We start from the raw sequence: 22,902 nt of genomic DNA on the forward strand, positions 1-22,902 counted from the left end.
GGGCTCACAAAGTCAATAGGACTTTGCATGGACACTGGGAACGATCTGCCTGAATTGATAATCTTGCAGGATTGGGACCTTAGTTGCATGCATCAATTTTACTTATGTTTCAACAGAAACAAAATTCTACTATTCTTCCCTGAAATTAAACCGAGCTGTGGTGTGTTTAGGGAACTAAAGTAAAAAGAAACTTACAGAAAATAAATTACACCTCAATAGCTTACCACTCTGAATCCAATTCTCTCCTGGTTTATAGCCTGTACAACCTCAGTTAAGTCAGTGGAGTTGCATGGCTGTAAACCAGGGCAGAATCTGGTCTTGTGTGGCTCATGCCATAATATTTATCCTTTTCTCTGCATTTTGTCATTCTTTCCATGTCCCTCTCCATCTGTTCTGTCCTTTTCAGCTATTTTGTTTCCTTTCCTCTCTTTTGTTTGATCTCACTTCTTGTGTCTCTTTCTCTCATTGAACAATTAATATAATTTCTCCTTTTAGAGACCGATAAGGTATCTCCTGTCTGTTTTTTTGGGGCAGAGAGGGCGGGTTCTTTGATTTCTTCCACCCTGTCTTCTCCTTTCTTCCTGATGTGTTTTCTACAAATTCCAAGGCCAAGAAAAGACACTCTGGTGATCCATACATTGTCCATACTAGAAAAATTATCTGTTGCTGACAATAGGTGCCCATTGCTGAAACCTATTATCAGCAATAGGCAATTTTTCTTTTTCTAGAATAGGCAAGGCTCTATTGAGTACACTATATTGCATCTAAGGATTTTTCAAAGGAGCCCCTAATCCTGCAATCAACTCTGCTTGGGCAGGCCTTTTAGAGCTCAGTGCAGGATCAGAGTCTTAATGTATTACATCTTTATGAACAAAATAAAACTTGTGTCAGACTAGTCAAGTGTTCAATGGCAAAATCATGCTGGCACATTTTCTTTTTTTAAATTAAAAAAATTGCTGGCAAGTTACATGGCTAAACTAACACAAAAGAGATGTGGGCATCAAATTTCTTGCTGTAAGGGAAAAGATAAAGCAGTTTTATAATGGACATTTTGAGAAGAACAATTAAACACAACCTTTAAAGGGACATTGCCAATTTAAAATCTAATCAGTATTTTATTTTTAAAAAGAGCTAATCAAATGTTCAGATAGTACACCTGTCCCTGTAATCACATGGCAAATTTTGTGGTTTAGAATCAAATTTTTCTCTATTTTAAATGTCTTTAGGTTCACAGAACTGAAGAAACTCTCTAAATAATAGACTATATAGGGAAACAATGAAACTTGACTTATACAAAGTACAGTCAAATGCACAAGATAAACAAAGTTCCCTATCCTTGAAAACACTTTACTTAGGAAGATTCTGTCCTACCCTCCATTAACTTTAGTAATCTCTGTGACCTCCAGGTTCTCTGTCTGTACAAAGTTCAGTGGAGGATCAGATTTTAAGACAGACAACAATATTCTTCTCTCTATTCGTCTTCAGTTATGGTAATATTAGTTATTTTTACCAACAATGGGTTAAAATAGTACGAAAGTATGATTTTTAAGTTGACAGTGTCTAAGTTTGGGTCTTGATCAGGCAAAGATTTCATGCTTAATTTTTAAGAAGACAAGTAGTCCCATTGAATTCAATGTCTTTGTAAGATTCGGGCCTAATTTGCTATACATACTGTGACAGGACCCTTTGTGTACATCCTGAAACTATGGGACCGCTGTGCCCCCTTCTCTCTCCAGCCTGGGCTGTCTCTCACAAAGCTATGCCAGTGACAAACAGAAAACCCCTGCAGGAGCTGTGATCACTCAGTCACCAGCATGTGGAGACCCACACCCAGCTAAATAGCTCTTCAAGCCACTCATGAATTATACAGAAGAGGCATCAGCCAATCACCCCAGCCCCCAGCCTTGCACCTCAGAAATATACCATGTTACATGGCTCCAGACTCTCTTGGACAATACAAGCTCATTAATTCACCACTTCAACAAAGGGTAGTGAGTGTGCAACAGCCCTTGTTAACCTGAACAGAGATTCACCAAGCACTTCAACAACAACAACAAAAACAACACTATTTTAATTAAAATATAAAACATCTTTATTGACTCCAGAAAGATTTTAAGTGATTATAAGTATCAGGCATAGAGATCAAAGTTGGTTACATAAGAAAAAGAAAAAAAATTGCAGTCTAAATTCTACAGACTAAGTAAAGTTTGAATCAAACAGCTTCTCTCACTCCAACAGAGGTTACAGGCAGCTTACAGTTCTTAATACCCAGCCTCCACCCCACACCCCGCTTTGCCTCCAGCATTTATAATATAACTATTATAAATGTTTTTAATTTATAAGGGGGGTCGCACTCAGAGGCTTGCTATGTGAAAGGGGTCACCAGTACAAAAGTTTGAGAACCACTGTACTAGAGGTAGTTGTAACAGGATGTTAGGTGTTGTTTATATTACAGGCAGCTGCACTAAGATATTGGAAGCAGTTGTATTGGGATTGGTTGCAGTGGGGTCAGTTGCACTGAGGCATTAGCGACAGAGCTGCCTGGGGGTCACTTACGTTTAGAGGCAGAGTTGCGAAGCGGCCCGTTGTACTGGAGACTGACCGCTTGATCCCCCAGCTATTACCTGTTCCCCAGTGCGCTTGCTAGACTGGTCACTGCGCATGCGCTGTATGCGCACACGTTCCTTTTCACCCCTCCCCTTATCGCTCTCGGAAATCCTGCCCAACGCCCGTGCCGGCTGCTGTCAGTTGGCCAATGACGTTACCCGCGGGTGGGGCGGGGCTTAGCTTTGAATTGGCGCGGGGTACGGAGCGGTGGAGGGGACAGTCGGAGAGCGCAGAGCCGCGCGATGGGGACTGTGGAACCCGCGGCTGGGGAGAGGGGTCCCGCGCGGGTGAAGCGCATCGCGGTGCCCCGGCCGCCCTCCATAGAGGACTTCACCATCGTGAAGCCCATCAGCCGCGGCGCCTTCGGGAAGGTCTACCTGGGCCGCAAGGGGGGGAAGCTCTACGCTGTCAAGGTGAGAGCGGCGGGGCTGCAGTCCGACCCGCGGGGGATGTGGGGGAGTTCATCGCTGCTCCGGTTCCCGCAGTCACACGCGGAGCGCGATGGTCTCAACAGGGCCCAGCGCTGCCCTCTGCAGACGGGACCCCGATAGCCCGGCAGGCAGCTAGCAGTCCCCAGCGATGGCCCGCCCGTTTGGGCCCGAATTAGCCGCGGGCTCGTGGCAGCTTCACTGCCCCCCCCCCCCGCTGGGAATAGCCGGGGGTGGGGCGTGGAGCTGCCGTGGGTGAGTCAGCCCGGCGATGTGCCAGGCTGGGAGGTCTGCAGCTGAGCAGTCGCACCTAGACCTCAGTTGGGCCCGGCTCCTACGCGCCCTGTTGCACGCCGAGTACGTTTGGCCGCTGGCGCTGCGTCTTGCTAGGGGCCAGGCCCCGGCCTGCGGAGGCGGTGGCCGGGGAGTCGCGGCCCGTGGTGCGCTCGGCAGGTACCGGAGCCGAGAGTCTGTCTGGGTTCAAGAAGCAGGTTGCTGGGCTGAGTCGGGCTGCGCTCAGCAAACCGGAGCTCAGACCGGAGCGGAAAAATGACTCTTAGGCTGGGGCCAGAACCAGCGGTCCGTGAGCGGCAGCGGGGCATGTGCAGGCTGCTCCGGTTCCAGGGGTGCCCTGGCTGGCGCCACGACCCCCTTGTTTGTTGTGCCTCGCGGTGTTCTCATGGCAAGCTTGTGCCTGGAACTTTGTGTTGTCTGTTTGCCCTCCCTGCAGCTGTGTGGTTCGGACCTGGTCTACACTACAGTTAGGTGGTAAGTGTCCGCACCATAGTGTGCCTCCGTTGGTGTAAGTTGCCCACTACATTGATTTAATAAGGCTATGACTACACTACAGCATATGTTGTCAAAACTTACATTGCTCAGAGGTGTGAATATTCTACCTCACTGAGCCACCTAAGTGCTTGTGTGGACAGCGCTGTGGACTGGCGAGCTTCTCCTGCTGACATAGCTTCTGCTGCTCGCTAAGGTGATTTTTTTTTTTTTTTAATACCAATTCTCTCCTGTTGGCACAGAGCGTCTTCACCAGACTTGCTACCCGTTTGCTTTCACGTTGCCCATTATGGTCTCATCCTCCACGCCAGGATGTTAGGGCAGAAACACTGCAGCGAGAGGAATGGATACCTATTTTAATCCCCAACCAGTCCCTTGTCACCAACCCCTCAATTTGCCCATCTGGTTTTGACCTGCCCCGTTGCCAGTGGTCCCTGTTAAACAGGTTCCAGACCAGGCAGGGTCTCTATGCAGCCAGCCAGTATCGCTGGGACATTCGTGACAGCCCTTTGTGCAGCTGGGGTGCAACACAGACGATGAAGCACATTGTCGATGAATGCCTGCTGACTAGGTTCAGCGGTGGCGTAGAAGAACTGTATCATGCCACTGAAGATGCCATCACTTGACTAGGCTATACACACACTAAATAAAATAAACTAGATGCGCTGCAAAGGCACAGTTATATCTGTACAGCTGCATTGCTGCAGCGGTGTATGTATAGACATACCCTAACTCCATCTCTGAGAGGCGCAGTGCTTAGGTTGATGAAGTTAAGACAATGCAGTGCCTACCTAGATACTGTGTTACTTACTTTGTCTGTTAGCTGTCAGCACAGCTCTGCTCCCAGGACTGACATCACAGAGCAAGTATACTCCCATAAATTTCTAAATTCCTTTTTTCATATTGAGTAATCTCAAAATGACAGAATTTCTTTCATTAGCTAACAGGATCTGTGGGGGCAGATCATTTGCAGTGTTGGGACATTAGTGTCTGAGGCCATGGCTACACTGGCGCTTTACAGCGCTGCAACTTTCGCGCTCAGGGGTGTGAAAAAAACACTCCCCTGAGCGCTGCAAGATACAGCGCTGTAAAGCTTCAGCGTAAACAGTGCTGCAGCGCTGGGACCACGGCTCCCAGCGCTGCAAGCTACACCCGTAGAGGATATGGAGTACGTGCAGCATTGCGACCACACTCGAAACTTCAAAGCGCTGCCGCGGCAGCACTTTGAAGTGCAAGTGTAGCCTTCGCTGAATCTTTTGGAATCATGCAAGTGTAACCTCAGACTGAATCTTTTGGAATCATGGTTTTGGGGATGACATACCCTTAACTGATATATTGCACAGCTGGAATGCTCACACAAACTTTCATTATGATCATTTTGTTTGGGTTGCTCTTGGGGGTAACAATGTTAAGTTTTTGATTTAAAAATCAAACAAAAAAAATCCCAAACACTGTCAGTCCCAGGTCAAGTAATTGAGACCACCGGTCAGGGAAATAACCCACTTCCTTCCCTGATGAACCAAGGGATGTGCCCCACCTATGTACTTATTTGCTACACCAATACTGACTTGGACTCTAAATTCATTCTATGGGTGACCTACCTGAGCCCACTTATCCACTAACATTTTAAAAACTCCCGCACCCCAACCATAGGTCTATGCTGGTTGTATACTATGTATGTTTCTTGTAAACCTTATAATTGATACTTGTAATCTCTCATAACTCCAGCCTGACCCCAGGTGTACAATACCTTCCCTCTTAACTTGTGCAAATTTGATTTTAAACATTAACTTTAATAAAATTTTTATACCTGTGTGTTTACAAGACATTTCTGCTCACAGTAGCAAAGTTGAGCATATGATTAAGTGTTTGCAGAATCAATGCTAAACTGTTGTAATGTATTTTGAGAGCATTTAATAATGCCTTTGTCATAAACAGATAAGTAAGAGTTAATAGAACAGAAGTACTTCATATCTCTTTTGCCTGTAAAGGGTTAACAAAATCAGTGAGCCTGGCTGTCACCTGACCAGAGGACCAATCAAGGGACAGGATACTTTCAAATCTTGAGGGCGGGAAGTTTTGTGTGTGCTGTTAGTTTTTGGTTGTTGTTCACTCTGGGGGCTCAGAGGGACCAGACGTGCAACCAGGTTTCTCTCCAATCTCTCTGATACAGGCTCTTATAAGTTCAGAATAGTGAGTACAGGTAGATAAGGCGAGTTAGGTTATGTTTGTTTTCTTTATTTGCAAATGTGTATTTGGCTGGAAGGAGTTCAAATTTGTATTTTGCTGAAAGGATTTTAATTTCTACTTGTATACTTAGGCTGGGAGGGTATTCCCAGTGTCTATAGCTGAAAGACCCTGTAACATATTCCATCTTAAATTTACAAAGATAATTTTTACTGTTTTTTCTTTCTTTAATTAAAAGCTTTTCTTGTTTAAGAGCCTGATTGTTTGTTTTTTTATTCTGGTGAGACCCCAGGGAACTGAGTCTGGATCCACCAGGGAATTGGTGGGGAGAAAGGAGGGAAGGAGGAAAGAGAGGTTAATTGCTCTCTGTGTTAGGATTACTTTCTCTCTCAGGGAGAGTCTGGGAGGGGGATTGAGAAGGAGTGGGGAAGGTAAATTTTCCTCTCTGTTTTAAGATTCAAGGAGTTTGAATCACAGTAATCTTCCAGGGTAAACCAGGGAGGGGAAGCCTGGGAGAGGCAATGGTGAGGGAAAGGGTTTACTTTCCTTGTGTTAAGATCCAGAGGGACTGGGTTTTGGGGGGTCCCCAGGCAAGGTTTTGGGGGGACCAGAGTGTTCCAGGCACTGGAATTCCTGGTTTGTGGCAGCGCTACAAGTACTAAACTGGTAATTGAGCTTAGAGGAATTCATGCTAGTTCCCCATCTTTTGGACGCTGAGGTTCAGAGTAGGGAATTATACCATGACAGCCTTAATGGTTGTCTTCTCCTAAAATAAGAATGGGCATATTGGGCATATCAATGGTCCATCTAGCCCAGTCTCCCGTCTTCGACAGTGGCCAATACCAGATGCTTTACAGGGAATGAACAGGGAATTAATCTGCTGGTGGATGGTGATCTCCAGTGTATATTTTATACCTGCTTGAATTTGTTCTTTAGATAAGTTACTCCTGGGGGAGTTCTCTGCCAAAATATTAAAAATTCTGCTCACGAGATTTTAAAATTCTACATATTTTATTTGTCAAAATAACACAATATAATCGTGCCAGTTTCAATTATTTTGGTAATTTATTTCAAAATTTGAAATATACCTTCCAGCAAGTATGTCTCTAACAATATAGACCAAAAAAAAAGAAAAGATTCAGGTAGTGTTGTTGTGACAGATTCCTTACTAGGCATATTAATACCGAACTTTTGAGTAATTCATTTAAACTGCAATACAGAAATGTATTACACTCATCCTTCAGAAGAAGTGCAAAGGCTTGGGGACGTCAGGGGTAATGGAGGAGCTGAAGGAGAGGGAGGGAGCCTGAGAGTGAATCTGGAGGGTTGTTGGGTGTAGGTGGGAGAAGGATGGAACAGGGTTTTTCAGGGGGAGGTGAAGGATCATTGGGAAGCCTCCCCCATGCAAACCCTGGCTGACCCCAAGCCTCTCCCATTCAGTCAGGCACATCTGCTCCTCTCCCTGTGTGTCCTTGCACACTCCTACCCCCATCCCCATGTGGCCTTGCAGCACCCTTCCCATTCAGCCCCTGGCTCAGTGCTATCACCCCACTAGCTCCTGAGCCCATGATCCAGTCTGTCCCCCACCACTAGCCCTCCTGAAGCCCAATCTGTGATCCCCTCCAAGAAGTCCCGTATGCCCTCACTCTGTCTGTCCTTACTGGGTCCGCGAGCAGGGTGATGTGATGAATGCAGTTGGCTTCTGGCTATTCTAGTGCCACAGTGACCTCTGGTGGATGGAAGGCGGGGCTGCAGGATTTCTCAAGCAGAACATATTTTCCGAACAGGAACGGCGGAATCTGCATTGGATATGAATTGTGCACATGCACAGTGGTGCACAGTTCCCCCGGCGCAAGCAGTAGATGGCACAGGCAGAGGATATGTTTGATGTAATATGGTATTGTTGCTGAAGGTCACAGTTAACAGCGGTCGTATGCAGTGTAGTTATAGCCACGTTGGTCCCAGATATTAGGCAAGATGGGTGAGATAGTATCTTTTATTGGCCCAACATCTGTTCGTGAGAGAGACAAACTTTTGAGCCTCACAGTGCCCTTAAGGTACCTCAGCCCACCTTGTCTCACAGTTAACGAAGACAGTTATTTGTCATCATTAATTGCTTGTGTTTGCTGAGGCTTTCTCCTGAGGAGACCAATATTTTATTACTTTTGATTATGAAATTGACATTACATTTTTCTGACTTATGCATAAAGTAGATTTGCCCCCCCCGCCGCCCCCCCCCCGCTTACAAAATTAGCCAGTTAAGGGTGGGAATTTTAATGACATACATTTTACTTATCACAAATGTGCTCTTTTCACTGCATGTAACTTCTTTCCATAGAGGATAGCAGTATTGCTTAATTGCAGAGGCAAGATTTCTGCATTTAAAATATTTTTCTTTAGAAGACCCAGTCATAATTCTAACTAAATTTTGCCATAAGTGGTAAGAAAGGGGTAGTTTCACTACTGATATTACCTCCTTTGAAAAAAGTTGTCCATGCAAATATTTTAGACTTCCATCACAATTTTGACAGTGGGAGTTCCACTCTGCACGGGGCTAACAGTGGAAACCCTGGCTGTCCCAGGGCTGAGAGCAAGGGTGGCTGCTCTCAGCCCCAGGCGGCTGACAGCAGAAAATCACGGAAAAGTAATAATTGACTTTTTTTACGATCATCCCACAATTTAAGTAGGGCTTTATCAATAAGTATTATTCATTGACTTTCTAATTATAGGTTATATATTTTACCAACGGTTGCACATACTAGTTTGAAACTAAGCATTAATTTCACATAAAACTTAAAATAAGGAGTTAGCTTATTACTGGCAGCTAGGGAAGGAAAGCAGTGTCCACGTAAATGGAGGATGCATCCTGCAAGAATTTAAATCTTCTTAACTAGGTGAGATAGTATCTTTTATTGGTTAAAAGTAAATTTAATGCTTGTTGTCAACAGTTAAATTTTCCAACTCACAATGCTTTTAGAGGAGACTTTAAATAATGAAAAATTAATTTTAGTATTTGCCCTTTTTAGCCATCTAAATGCCCCATGTCACCATATATTAAGCAGATTTGAGTATGTCTCTAGAATCTATGATGTACAGATAGAAGCTTCAGCTTAGTAAATTAGCAGGCCAAGATTTTGAGTTAACATTAAAGTTGAAATGTGTATATACAACGAATACACTAAGTGGTTCTCAACATTTTTCCTATTGGGATCCCCTTTTCCTTATATGGAACCTTCTCCCATTATAAATAAGTCAGGGTGATCATGAGTCCCAGGTTAAGAACCCATGGTCTACGCATTTAAACATTGGGAAATATAGAAGGAAGATAATTATTCAAATCCTCACGGTTCATATAGTCCCTTAAGTAATATATGCATTAAATATCACATTTTAAAATCAACCTTAACCACCTTGTATCTTTGTCCAACTTCAACATATTGATTAGAAACTGTGTTAAGCCCACCCAATGTAAATGATATATAGTAGAACTCAGAGTTATGAACACCAGAGTTATGAATTGACCAGTCAACCACATTCCTCATTTAGAATTTGCAATCAGACAGGAGCAGAGACCTCCTCTTCCTTCCCTCCCTTCCCTCACCCCAAAAAAGCAAATACAGTACTGTGTTAAATATAAATTACTGAAAAAAGGGAAGATTTAAAAAAAGAGAGATTTGACAAAGATAAGGAAACTTTCTGTGCTTGTTTCATTTAAATTAATATCGTTAAAAGCAGCATTTTTCTTCTGCTTAGTAAAATTTCAAAACTGTATTAAGTCAATATTCAGTTGTAAACTTTTGAGAGAACAACCGTAATGTTTTGTTCAGAGTTGCAAACATTTTGGAGTTACAAGTAACCTCCATTCCTGAGGTGTTTAACTATGAGATTGTACGGTACACTTTGGGCTGCAGGTCCTCACTAACCATTGCTGCTCAGTTGCTGTCTTGTAGTTCACTGGCTTGTTATGTGTAAGAGATGGGATATTTATATTGCCCCTCATTGTCCATTTAAAGGCAATGAGTCCTTCCCTGACTAGTGTGCTAATGGAGCAGAAAGCTCATTCCTCCTCCAGCTTTCTTATACAAAAATGTCACCATTCTTTCCCTATGCATCCTTCCAACATGAGCAAAGCACAGCTGTCAGATACACCTCACATCTAGGCTACACACCTAAGAACATCCTGTTCATTATACCAGACTAGTGTGTTATTTAAAACATCCATTATTTGTATTTGTGATAAACATGTTCCTATTAAATGGTGGGAGGATATTGGTGGGCAGATTTAAGGTTGTTTTGGAATGTGCAATGTAATATTTTACACATTTTCCTTTGAAGTGATATGAACTGTGAGTGATATGAATTGTGAGTGTATCTGAGGTTTCTTCTTCCTTTAATTATTATTTCCGTATTTTTAAGTGCATACTTTTGTCTGTAATAGTCCTTGGTACACATTCAACAAATATTTAAACCTTATTGTTACTTTTAAATTCCAGTTACTAGTTAAATTTTATATATTTTAATTTCCTTTTTCTAAAAATATGAAGACTAATGCTTTGCTTAGGAGCTCTATAAAGTCCGCTCTACTCCACCCCTAGACCTAAAACCTCAATAAGCCTAGTAAAGCCTTATTTATATTACAAATGCTTTGCAGGTATAGCTATACTGGCAGAGTCCTCTAGTGTAGATGTAGCTTAATGCCTGCTTCCCCAAATGACACTAATTATGCCGACAGAAGCATTCTTCGGTTGACATAGCTGCAATATTGGCTGGGATTGTGGTTTGTTTTTTTCCTCATACGTCTGACCGATATAACTATGCCAACAAAACTTTATAGCATAGACCTGGCATAACTCTCTGCAGGGTCACTGGCTCCCTCTCTTGGTTCTCCCTAAAATGTAGAGGTAGCCAAGGGCAGGGTGGATTTGATTTAAATCGAATTGATTTATATCACTAGTCAGGAAGACTTGATTTAATTATGGCTTTCTACATAAAAGTGCATTCTTTTTGATTGTTATAACCGTAATACATATTCTTCACAACTCAGAGGTAGATGTAGGTTTCATTTTTAGAAGGTACACACTATGCAGTAACTCCTCACTTAACGTTGTAGTTACGTTCTTGAAAAATGCTACTTTAAGTGAAAGAATGTTAAGTGAATCCAATTTCCCCATAAGAATGAATGTAAATAGGGTTAAGTTCCAGGGAAATTTCTTTTTGCCATACAATGCAGTACTGTAGTTGGGAGGTGCCCCTGTCTTACGCCACACAGGCACAGCCCACTGACCTGGGAGACAATGAAACAGGCAAGGAGGCTGAAGGTGCTGTAGGCTAGGAGAAGCACATTGCGCAGCGGCAGCTTCCTCTACTCTGCAAGCACCAGGTGTAGGGGCTCAACCCTGGGCCTGCCCACGCCACACCTTCCCCAACCCTCCACCCTTAACCTGCCTCTTCTTCCCCTCCCCCTTTACTCCGCACGCCGCGTCCTCCCCCCTTCCTCCCCTGCCTCCTGCCCATGGCAATCAGCTGGCTTGCGAGGTTCAGGTTCAGCTGGCTTGCGAGGTTTCATGAGGGAGGGGAGAGGAGCGAGGACTCGGTGCGCAGGCTCTCCCTCCTTCCCCCACCTCCTGCCCGCAGCAATCAGCTAGCCTGCGGCATTTGGGAGGGAAGGGGAGCCTGCATGCCGAATCCTCACTCCTCCCCCCTCCCTCATGAAAGCTGCAAGCCAGCTGATTGCTGCAGGCAGGAGGAGGAAGGCGCTGATCCATGAGGTCTACCGGCAGGTAGGAGGTGTTGTGTGGGGGGAAGGGGCGTAGGGGAGCTCAGGGGGGCTGCTAGCTGTGGACAAAGCAGGTAGCCAAACGACTTTATAGCAAAGCATTGCACATTAAATGGTGCACATTCTGTAATTGAGCAGGGATCAACTGAATGAAACAATGTTAAGTGAGAGGACATTAAGTGGGGAGTTACTGTACATTTTTAAATAGTGATTTATTCTGAAAACTTTTCAGATTAGTTTTACAGCTATATGAGAAAATGAATGATAGTTCAGTTATTTTGTTTACCAAAGGTAATTGAAGCAGATATTTATGAAGTCTTTGGGAGGTGATCTATCTCCATTTCAACAAGTTAATCATTAATATTTGGAGGATTTTCTTGCCGTGCTGTATTAGGAGGAGAACATCACCAGACAGACATTGAAATTGTTTTATTTAACTAAAACAACAACGTTAAGTATTCTGGATTTCTTTCTTCAACAGCAAACATAATATTTTGACAAAACAAGCATATGTCCCTCGCTTCTCACATTTATCTCCAGACTTCTTCTCCTTGTCCAGATCTATTCCGCCCCCAACAATCTTCTATTCGTTCAACTTTCTGAAACTTTGCACTTTTAGAGAGAGGTAAGAGATCAACTCTGTGTACACAAATTTGCAGAGGGACAATAGAGTTGAGTTATGTTATTTCTCACCTCTCTATATTATTTGTTTGTTTAAAAACATTTTTGCTGTTAATAAACATGTTACATCTGGAGATACAAATCCACAGTTTGAGATTTGCAAAACTGAGCTTCTCTGATGGTATCTTTTAGACTGAGCACTGAATCCCGTTGGGTAGATAGAAAGATTGGGATGCTGAAGTGGGTTCTAGCCTACGAAAACTTATGCTCACATAAATTTGTTAGTCTCTAAGGTGCACAAGTACTCCTTGTTCTTTTTGCTGATACAGACTAACACAGCTGCCACTCTGAAACCTGATTCCATGATGAGATATCTTTGAGGTATAATGTATCTTAATTAAAACTACCTTTAGATAGGTTTTTTCCTCACAAAACATTTTATCAAACAAATCAGATTTAAATAAAAAAAAAGGGGTTTTTTTTGTTTTTTTTTTTATCATTGATTTTTGTCCACCCTGGCCACTGGGACCTTGTGGAACTCCTATCTTTACTTCACACTACTCTGCAAAGGTTTGGAGTGCCATAGAGTCAGCTGACCTCAGGCTACCAGTGTGAGTCAACAGAATAGCTCTACACTTCACACAGAGTCCTCAAATTTGTCTGTACCTTGTAACTGGGCCCTACCAAATTTATGGGTGAACTGATCACCCTCATGGTATCTGGCTATTGTAGTGGAGGGGCAGGGCTGGAACACCCCAGCTCAGGGGGTTCTACCATGTATCAGGGTCCAGCTGCTAATCCTGGCTGGGCCAGGGAGAGACAAGAGACGGGATTTCCTCTTCCCTTGAAGGGGCCACTCCTGAGCGGGGTCAGACTCAACTCTGGGAACCTCCCCTGACTGCTGGAAGCTCTGTGGCTGTGCTGCCTTCATAGCTTTGCAACAATGAGGACCCCCAGAGTTATAACGGTGATGTTTCAGATGTAAACATCTGAAACAGTGAAATTGACCATTTAAAAAATCCTATGACTGTGAAATTGACCAAAATTGACTGTGAATTTGGTAGCACCCTACACATAAGCTATGTAACTATTATGTCAAATATAATTCTTAACTATTTAATTACAACCTAATTTCTTCAAATATAGCTTATTAACTAGTTTTCAGGAAGCTGTAATTGCATGGAAAGTTGTTGGTACCCTCTGAGTTAGAGGGACTCAAACACATTAGATGCTAGTCAGACATTCAGATGAGAGTAGCCTTTTTTTAAATAACCTGAAATGCAAATAGTGTGAATAATTTTCTTCAGATGTTGCAGGAGAATTCTTCAAAGTAGGTGTCCATGTACAAAACCATAGAACCACAATACAAAGGCAGTTTGTAAAATGTCATTCTAGCTGTGCCATTGAGACATGGAACTCAGTGAAGGAAAGTTTATCTAGGAAACTGACTAATCTTATCAGCATGTGTATTCTTGAAAATAAATGAGTATGGCAAATTATTGCTGTGAATTCATTTCTACATGAATTGTTTTACAGGTGGTCAAAAAAGCGGACTTGATAAATAAAAACATGGTTCACCAGGTCCAGGCAGAGAGAGATGCATTGGCTCTCAGCAAAAGTCCTTTCATTGTACACTTATACTACTCACTTCAGTCAGCTAACAATGTCTACTTGGTGAGTAAGTGGTTTACAGTGCTTTAAGTCATCTTTGAAAACATAGTAGAGAATGAAGTTCATTAGAAGAATTGTAATGTTCGAAAATATGCTCTTGCAATAATGAGGATTGGGTATTTGTGTCATTTCATATCACTTCTCATCCAGTATGAGGTCTTAACTAGAGTAGTTATGTGGGATTAATATCTTCCTTCTCCCTGACTCCTTTTAACCCCTCCTTTCTAACAGAAGAGTCCTTCCACGTAGCTAACCTGGTCAAGAATGCCTAGCACAATTTTGGGTCCAAAATAAAAATGAGCCACATATTTAAGAAGACTGTGGGGTCAGAGTGCTTGTGTGTGTGCCTTGAAAATATCCAGTAGATCACTAACAGTAAAATGTATGCTCTTGCTGCCAGTACTTAAAGTGCAGAGTTAATTGGGGTAGGTGGGAACGGGATGATTGAAGGATAAAATAAAGACTAACACAGGCTTCTGACACACTTTTGAGATAAATATAGGCCAAGCCTCCTTCTGTGGTAGGCTCTCTGTGATAGAACCAGCAATTTAACACTCCCTCCCTAAGTCTTGAGTAGGATTTGAGCAGGGTTCATACAAGAGATGCCTCAGCTATGCAGAAGGGATTAGGACCCATATTTTTTTAAATGAAAGCCTAGATTCTGCCAGAAGGGATGACAAAGACGCTTGATACAAAAAGCTTCCTACTTACTGTTGATGAATGGATTTGAGAAATCTTGCTTTTGTGAAACATGCTATTCTCTTAATGTCTGTAGTATAGCATTTAATTTTACATTTAAATTTAATAAAGATGTATTGGTCTTTAGACACTGAAATAGTATTAATATTGGTTTGGACAGCCCAAATAAATTACAATTTAGAAAGTTAACTTTTTAAAATACATTTAATGCAGGATCGTATTCAGACCATTTGTTATTGCCCCGATTATGTTAAGGAAAAACAGAGCTTAATTTTTTACATTTGGGCCTTTAAGCATGCTCATAATTACAGACTTTCTAGTGTCTTGAATGCACAATTACTCTAGTCGTGTACATAATCTTGGGAATTACTCATCTCTGAAAATTTGGGCCTGGATTGTGTATTACATATTTACACTTTCAAAATACAATCATTAAGATACTTTAATGTTGATAAGACAGATATTTTGTGAAATTTGGGTTCAATTATCCTTGACTGACACTGAATTTTGCTTAATCAAATTATACTTCCTATCATGGGAAGTGTTATGTGTAATCAATCTAACCTATTGAAAAGCTGACCAGGGTTACAAAAAGAAGCAATAAAAAGCTTCTATGTCCATCAGAGGAATGTTTTATTAGCCATGTCATCTGGATTAAGTCTTCTAAACAGAAAGAAATATAATTAAACATTGCTTCAGTGACTTACCTGAGAAATGAGTTAAACTACCACAAGAATTCTTTTATCTACTTTACCCCATATGAAATGCTCCTCTTTTGAAAAGGAAAAAGGTAGTTCATAATTATGTAATCTTAAATATCTCAATCAAAAATAAAGATTCATTTTAAAAATGAAATCTTTCAATGGCAGATGATGGAATATCTTATTGGTGGAGATGTCAAATCTCTTCTCCACATATATGGCTATTTTGATGAAGAAATGGCAGTGAAGTATATTTCTGAAGCAGCACTGGCTCTTGATTACCTTCACAGGCATGGGATAATCCACAGGTAAAAATCTAATATGTAGTTTTATGACTGCAAACTAACACATTGTTTGTTGTTAAAGCTCATTTTATGGTATGAGCATGTAATCCTTGTGGAGTCCAGCTCTCATGTCATCAGCCTCTGAATATTGAGTGTCTATTTGTGAATATCCATCCCTAGCCTAGTTTCTGAAGGGAGAAGCAACTTTTAGTCTTCTTTTAATTTGTCCCTCAAAGGGAATAAGAGGAGGAACTTGGCTACTCTGTCCCCAGTGCCCCTTGAATGCTACCAAGTCTGTGGGAGGATTGGGGAGAAGACAGTAGGGACTGCTCTTCTCCCCCTGTGATGAAATATTCTCTTCAATTTATATTACTACTGCACGTCAAGGAATGCATTTTGAAATCTATAGCCAATGGCTAGTAATGCTAAATGTCAAATGCTAGTAAGTACTAATAGTTTGGTAGTCCTCAGTGAGACAGTTTGACATGCTCCCCAAGAGATTAAAATTATGAGGTATACAAATCTTGTGGCATATATTTCAGGCTACACGATGTTTGCATTTTTAATGCTAAGATACATCTCTAGCATCTGTACTTAAAAATGGTTTCCTAATGGGAAATGGGCCCTAATATTGATCCTGGAGAACTATAAATGCCCCCATTGTTGGTTGAGTAACTTCTTTCTACTTAATGCTTTCTCCTTCCTTCTTTCTTATGCTAAATTGTCTGTACGCCAATCTTATTTCACTACCTTTATTTCTGCAGGGACCTGAAGCCAGACAACATGCTAATTTCTAATGAGGGCCATGTTAAATTGACAGACTTCGGGCTCTCCAGAGTTACTCTGAACAGAGGTGAGATGTGGATCAATGAGTCTGTGGTTCCTCAGTGGTTTCTAAATATTGTGTTTTAATATTCTTGGTATTTTACATTCCAGTGGCATGTAGTGGCCTCAATCAGAATCAGGGTCCCCTGAGCCAGGCACTGTACAAATATACATAACAGATATTTCTAATCAATGACCAGTACAGTGAAACCTCAGAGTTATGAACACCAGAGTTATGAAGTGACCAGTCAACTCACACACCTCATTTGGAACCGGAAGTACGCAATCAAGCAATAGCAGAGATTAAAAAAATAAATAAAAGCAAATCCATTATAGTACTGTTAAATGTAAACTATTTAAAAAAAATAAAAGGAAAGCAACTTTTTTCTTGTTCATAGTAATGTTTCAAATCTGTATTAAGTCAATGTTCAGTTGTAAACTTTTGAAAGAACAACCATAATGTTTTGTTCAGAGTTATGAACATTTCAGAGTTGCAAACAACCTCCATTCCTGAGGTGTTCATAACTTTGAGGTTCTACTGTAGTGATACCACACATGACTGGTGCAGTTCCTTGACTAATGTTACTGTTATAAAATCATATTTAAGTAAATAGTAAGCTTTTGGAGGAGGGGGTATATAGTAAAAGTCCCTTGTCTAAAATGTAGCCTCACTCATAATGTATGCATTATAATTTGTCCTGTAGTACATGATCCTATACTATTTCTCAAACAGAATATATACCATTCTACAATCTTAGATACTGTGTAATATACTGTATATGCCAGACAGTTGTGTATTTTTGAAACTTCACAGTAAACTGTTACACATCATGTTATATTCTATATGCAACATAGCACAATAGTATAAACTTGCCGATATATACAGATCACCTCTGTTGGTAGCTATTTTTACTTAATAGTTAATAGCCTCATCACCATGTTGATAGTTAATTTAACTTAATAGTTAATAGTGTCATTCCCTGAATTGCAGAATCTACCGCTTTTTGAAAAGAGAAATGTGCCATATATGGATGCTGACTAAATGACTAAAATATGTGATTTAGAGAGAAGAGCACTGACAGGACAGTCTGTTAAAATTATACGTTGCTGAACCATAATGGCAGCAAAATTAGTGAGACAAGATGGATGAGGTAATACATTTGATTGGACTGACTGAAGACAAGCTTTTGAGCTCCACAGAACTCTTCTTTGAGTCTTGTATCCTGGACCAGTACAGTTACAACCCTGCAAACAAAAGCGAAATTAGTATAAATCTACAGGAATGAAAAAATATTAAGAAGCTATATGTAGCTAAGGTTGTAGGAAAAAATATGTATATCTCTGAAATAGTATGTGACTAGTTATTATAGCAATTATGTTAACTGTACAACTCTAATATTCTCTTAATATATAGAAATTCCTACCTTACTTTCCATACTGCCTTTTCTAAAATTGAATGAATGAATAAATAAAAAAATGTCTATAGCCTTCACTTTTATAGATGCGCACTTCATAAGCTTAGTGAGAAAATCTTATTAAAAATGTACTGCATGTATGCCAGATTGATTTCTTAAGCCCATCTCCCCCCATCCTACCACAAAAACAGATCATAGTTTTGCCATGTTAAAATTACTATAGCAGGTGTCTATCACCATGCATCTTAGCTCTATATATTAATTAGAGAGAACTGAATATGCCCCAGAAGGTACACTCAGTACCACCTTACCTCAAAATTCCTGGGTGTGGAGATTAATGGAAGGAGGAGGCATGCACCAGGGCCCCAAAGGTGCCTTGAGTGATCACTACTTCCCACCACCCAACACAGATATAATGAGGTTAAGTGGTGTCCACATAAAGAAATTAAAACTACTGATTATTCCTCAAGAAAGGGTTTTAATGACTTATGGCTATAAATGCAACACAGACAGACTAGGAAAAGAAAAGTTAAAGACCAGCATTGAATAAGGAAGATGAGCACAACTACAAGTAATACTATACATCTGGTACTTATTACTATTTTTAATACTGCAGCATTGATATAACCTGAGATCAAATTATCCCGACACTACCATTCTTAATACTATAGTATCAGTACAACTTGAGATTAAAACCGCTCGAGCAACCCAGACTTCTTTACTCCATAAACCTATACTGCATGCAACCAGACTATTTTACTTTAAAACCTTACCCTACCAAGAATATGTTACCTTTTAGTCGACCGCTCTTTGCACTGGCCAGGTACAGATAGTCAGTGTGATTCAGGTTTCCTCGGTTCAGGGGGTGTGGGTCAGACCGATCAAAGAGAATAACTTCTTACACCAAGACACACACACACGCCCACTTGAGGCTCTATACATTTATTCTAATCTGCCCACTGTTTTGAAGCAGGTCAACCAATCAGGTTAGGCCAAATCTTTAATGTGATTAGAGTTGGCTGCATAATTCATGCTTACTTATTTTCTTGTAGCCAATTGTTGTTTTAGTTTTATAAGTTATGTACAAGGAGATAATTTATGCCCATATAGTCCATTGTCTTGACTGTGGTTTGTTTAATAGCCATATGTTCCAAATATGGTCAATGTGGGCTAGACAAGCTGTGCCCGGAGGGGAGGGTTGTACAACTTATCTCACTTTATAGGAGTTAGCGTAATGTGGTCAAAATGCTCTGCTACCCGTTACCACAAGTCTGTTTCCTCTTGCAAAGCTTGCTCCTTAAAACTAATTCTACAAGGCTCGCTTTGTGAAGCTTCCGGAAGTTTTAGGCCTAATACTAATACATGCATCTGAGGAAGTGGGTATTCACCCACGAAAGCTCATGCTCCAAAACGTCTATTAGTCTATAAGGTGCCACAGGATTCTTTGCTGCTTTTACAGATCCAGACTAACACGGCTACCCCTCTGATACTTGAGGCCTAATACTGTTGTTCTTTTTAAGCTTGACAACACTCTTGTTCAAATTAATCACACGGGGGTCTCTTATTTCATCATTTTGAAAAAAAACAGTGGAAATTTCTTAGACATTTGCCTTCCTTTTGAACCTTTGCAATATGGCATTGAAAACCTGAAAATGAAACTGACTTCAGTGATTTTTATGGTGAGAAATGCAAAACATAAACAACATAGTGAAATCTAATTGGACTTCGAAAAATCTTTTGGATTTAATAAAATAAATGTGATGAATGATATTGGTAAAGAAATAGCTTGTGTAAAATGCAGAATTAAGTGAGATAGCCATGTAAACCAAATTAAAACACGAGCTTTTTTTTTCACTGAATTTAAATACTGTTAATGACTGAAACTTTTCATTTATTGATTAATCCAATAAAATACCTAACACACTGCATTAACTTCTAAATTTTAGAGATAAATATGATGGATATCCTTACTACACCATCAATGGCTAAGCCTAAACAAGATTATTCACGCACTCCAGGACAAGTTTTGTCTCTCATCAGCTCTCTGGGTTTTGTAAGTAATCTAGTTATTTGTTTGTTAGTTTTCTTCAAACTTTTTGCATTTAAGGTAATGAGAAGAACTTAAGTTTGAGTAATGAGGCTTTTCCATACCTCAGCTGACCACAGCCAGTAGCATGTTTTGTGATTGGACTGCTTGTGCCTTTGACTTGAGTGTTCCAGAGGCTACTTTTGTCCTTACTGCAGATAAGTGAATTGCCAGATTTGGGTTGTGATTTCAGCTGAGCTCCAATTATAATTTAACTTTGAGTAAATTTAAGACTACATTTTCAGCTGCAGATGTTCTGTACAAACTTTAATCCATTTATTGTTTAAGAAAGTTTCTATCATTTTGATAGTACACTCCAATTGGTGGGAAAATGCAAGGACCTAGTTCAAGTCCCATGTCGTCTGATGCTTTACAACTTTCTCGAGAATTGGTTTCTCCCATGTCTGTTGGTCAAAAGGATTACACTCCTGTTTCGAATAAACTATTGAAATCATGTAAGTACTGAAAATATGTAAGTATAACAAGTCATGTAATAAGCAACACCGTCAACTTGCAGGTTTTTAACTTAACCAACTGCTTGAATGGGTCCAGTCATGGGGGTTGCTTCTCTTCCAAAGTACAATGTCTTCAACAACATGATGCCCTTTAGCACGTGTTACTCCTGAGAGAATTCTGTGCCAAAAAAAAAAAACCCTTCTGTGCACAATTCTGTGGTGAGGCTGCACTTGACCCTGGCAACAGTGCAAGGGTCAGACCTGTGCCAAAAACACCCCGGGGCCCTGTCCCTCCACAGGGGCACCAGCTGTGGGTAGACAGACTCAGCTGGGCAGTATCCAAGTATGTGGATGGGTTTCATATGGGGGGATCCAGGTGTGGGATGAGAGGGTTCTGTGTGGGGCAACCTGAGTGCAGGCAGCTCGGTGGACGGATCTGGGTGCTGGGGGGATCTGAATGCACAGGGGCTTGTTGGGGGGAGGAGTCTGGGTGCAGGGGAAATGGGACCCTGTAGCGGGATCCAGGTGAAGGTGGTTGGGGCTCAGCAAGGGGGAATCTGGGTGTGGGGTGAAGGGGCTCAGCAGGAGGGGTCTGGGTGTGGGGTTCGACGGGGGGGTCTGCGTGCAGTTGGTTGGGGCTCACTGGTGTGGGGGGCTCATCCGGGTGGTCCAGGTGCATAGGGAGTGGGGCTTATGATGGGAGTTTGAGTGCAGAAGCTTCAGCAGGAGGTGAAGTCTGGGTGCAGGGATAGAGGTCTGGATGCAATGGGGAGGGGCTCGGTAGGGGGTCTGGATGCAGGAGAGGTAGAGCTGTTTGTGTGTGGGAGGCTTAGTGGGGTGATGGTTTGAGTGGAGGCTTGGGGGGGTGAGACTTGTTAGGAGGTTCAAATGCACAGGGATTGGGCAGATGGGGGAACAGCTTCCTGTACAGAGCCCTCACCCCATGGCTGAGGAGTGATGGGGGCAGGAAGCGAAGGGAGGGGATGTGGAGCCGGTGAAAGTTTCTTGGGGTGGATCTGACCTGGCCACAGCTGATTTTTGCAGGGGAAATATGCTCTTCACCTACCCCCATCCCAGCTGGGACTAGCAGCTGAGCCCAGTGCAGGGTAGGAGTCACCAGCCGGGACATCCCTAGCGGCAGGGGAGGTTCATAGGTGGGGGTTGTTTGGGGGCGGAGGGATTTGGATGCATGGGGGTGGGGTCTGACCCATATGCTTCTTCACCTCACATCACACACGGTTATATACCTCTCTGTTGGCTGGTCTGGGGTCCTGAAACTGTGCACCTGTGCTGCTGTGGAGGAGGCGCATGACCACTCTTGCAACTTCCTTTTGTCTCCCCATCAGAAAGTCATTTTTCTGCAGGGAAGCAAAGAAATCTGCAGCAGACATGAATTCTGCATGTGCACAGTGGCACAGAATTCCCCCAGGAATAACTAGTTTGGGTTGTCCAGTGCTGACTCCAACTGAAGTGTTCTTCCTACTGGATCACTAATGCCAAGTTTTGAATCTGAATGTACAAGCCAATGAAGTCAAATGACACATTTAAATCAAGAAACAGACACTAATCCACAGATGTTACATGTCGCATTTGCAGTGCAACTAAGTTAGTGTTGCTCTGGGTGTCTTAAAATTTGAATTGTCTTACTCTGGTATCTTGATTTTCCTAAACTGAAATGCAAAAGATGGTCATTGCAGTGCTAGTATTGATTCATTTGGTAAATCATGCCTCTTCAAAAATGATGAAGCCATTGTACAGGAGAGGTGCTGAGAACAATTCCTACATCGCTTCAAGTTATGGTAGATTATCTTCAGAGTAGTGCTCAGATGTGGTATGAAGCTGGCTAATGTACACTACATCTTTCAGTCAGAATTAGAACTTATTCATTCTTTTTCCTTTCAAAGGTCTTGATGTTGCTGCCTTAAATCCCGGGATGCCAGTGAAGAGTTTAACTCCAACTCTCCTTCAATCTAGGAAGAGATTTGGTACCTCCAGTGCCAGTAGCCACTCACGTACACACATGTCCAGTATGGAATCAGAATGCTGTAGCAGCCCCAGGTGGGAGAAAGATGTACAGGTCAGAACTACTTTATTTCTCCAAGATAACTTGCGTAGTATACTCATACAAATGTAAGGGTTCCCATACATTGACCATACAGCTTTTCAAAGCACTCCCCTCTCCTTCTCCCTCCCCACAGTTACTCCAAAAGCAGGGTTTAGATAGAATGGGTTAGATGCACTTTGAGTAGTTCTGCCCCTGTTCACTTTTTCAACCGAATGCCCAATGCAGCACTGTGGGAAGGGAAATTAGCCTCCACCTCCCTACTAGCCTGCAGCAATGGAAATGGAAGAAAGCCTGCT

General features: G+C 41.9%; 2 protein-coding genes across 6 annotated transcripts in view; one reads left to right on the plus strand and one right to left on the minus strand.

Annotated features, from left to right (window-relative positions):
* Positions 1-2,654, minus strand: part of YME1L1 (YME1 like 1 ATPase) — a 39,430-nt gene extending 36,776 nt beyond the window's left edge. Inside the window, exon 1 of the mRNA XM_050939077.1 lies at positions 2,557-2,654. The gene's annotated coding sequence lies outside the window, so the exon portion shown is untranslated. The remainder of the gene's footprint in view (positions 1-2,556) is intronic.
* An 80-nt stretch (positions 2,655-2,734) lies between these two features.
* Positions 2,735-22,902, plus strand: part of MASTL (microtubule associated serine/threonine kinase like) — a 48,072-nt gene continuing 27,904 nt past the window's right edge. For 4 of the 5 annotated variants that reach the window (XM_050939029.1, XM_050939030.1, XM_050939031.1 and 1 more), the window contains exons 1-7: positions 2,735-3,020; positions 13,942-14,079; positions 15,645-15,784; positions 16,525-16,613; positions 19,947-20,053; positions 20,397-20,541; positions 22,446-22,618. In XM_050939029.1, coding sequence (XP_050794986.1) covers positions 2,850-3,020; positions 13,942-14,079; positions 15,645-15,784; positions 16,525-16,613; positions 19,947-20,053; positions 20,397-20,541; positions 22,446-22,618 — 963 coding nt within the window. In that variant the 5' untranslated portion in view covers positions 2,735-2,849. Of the gene's footprint in view, positions 3,021-3,526; positions 3,804-13,941; positions 14,080-15,644; positions 15,785-16,524; positions 16,614-19,946; positions 20,054-20,396; positions 20,542-22,445; positions 22,619-22,902 lie in introns of those variants that run through there. The other variant, XM_050939034.1, reaches the window with a different exon arrangement.

The sequence above is a fragment of the Gopherus flavomarginatus genome, chromosome 2 (assembly GCF_025201925.1).
Source record: "Gopherus flavomarginatus isolate rGopFla2 chromosome 2, rGopFla2.mat.asm, whole genome shotgun sequence".
NCBI classification, from domain to species: Eukaryota; Metazoa; Chordata; order Testudines; family Testudinidae; genus Gopherus; species Gopherus flavomarginatus.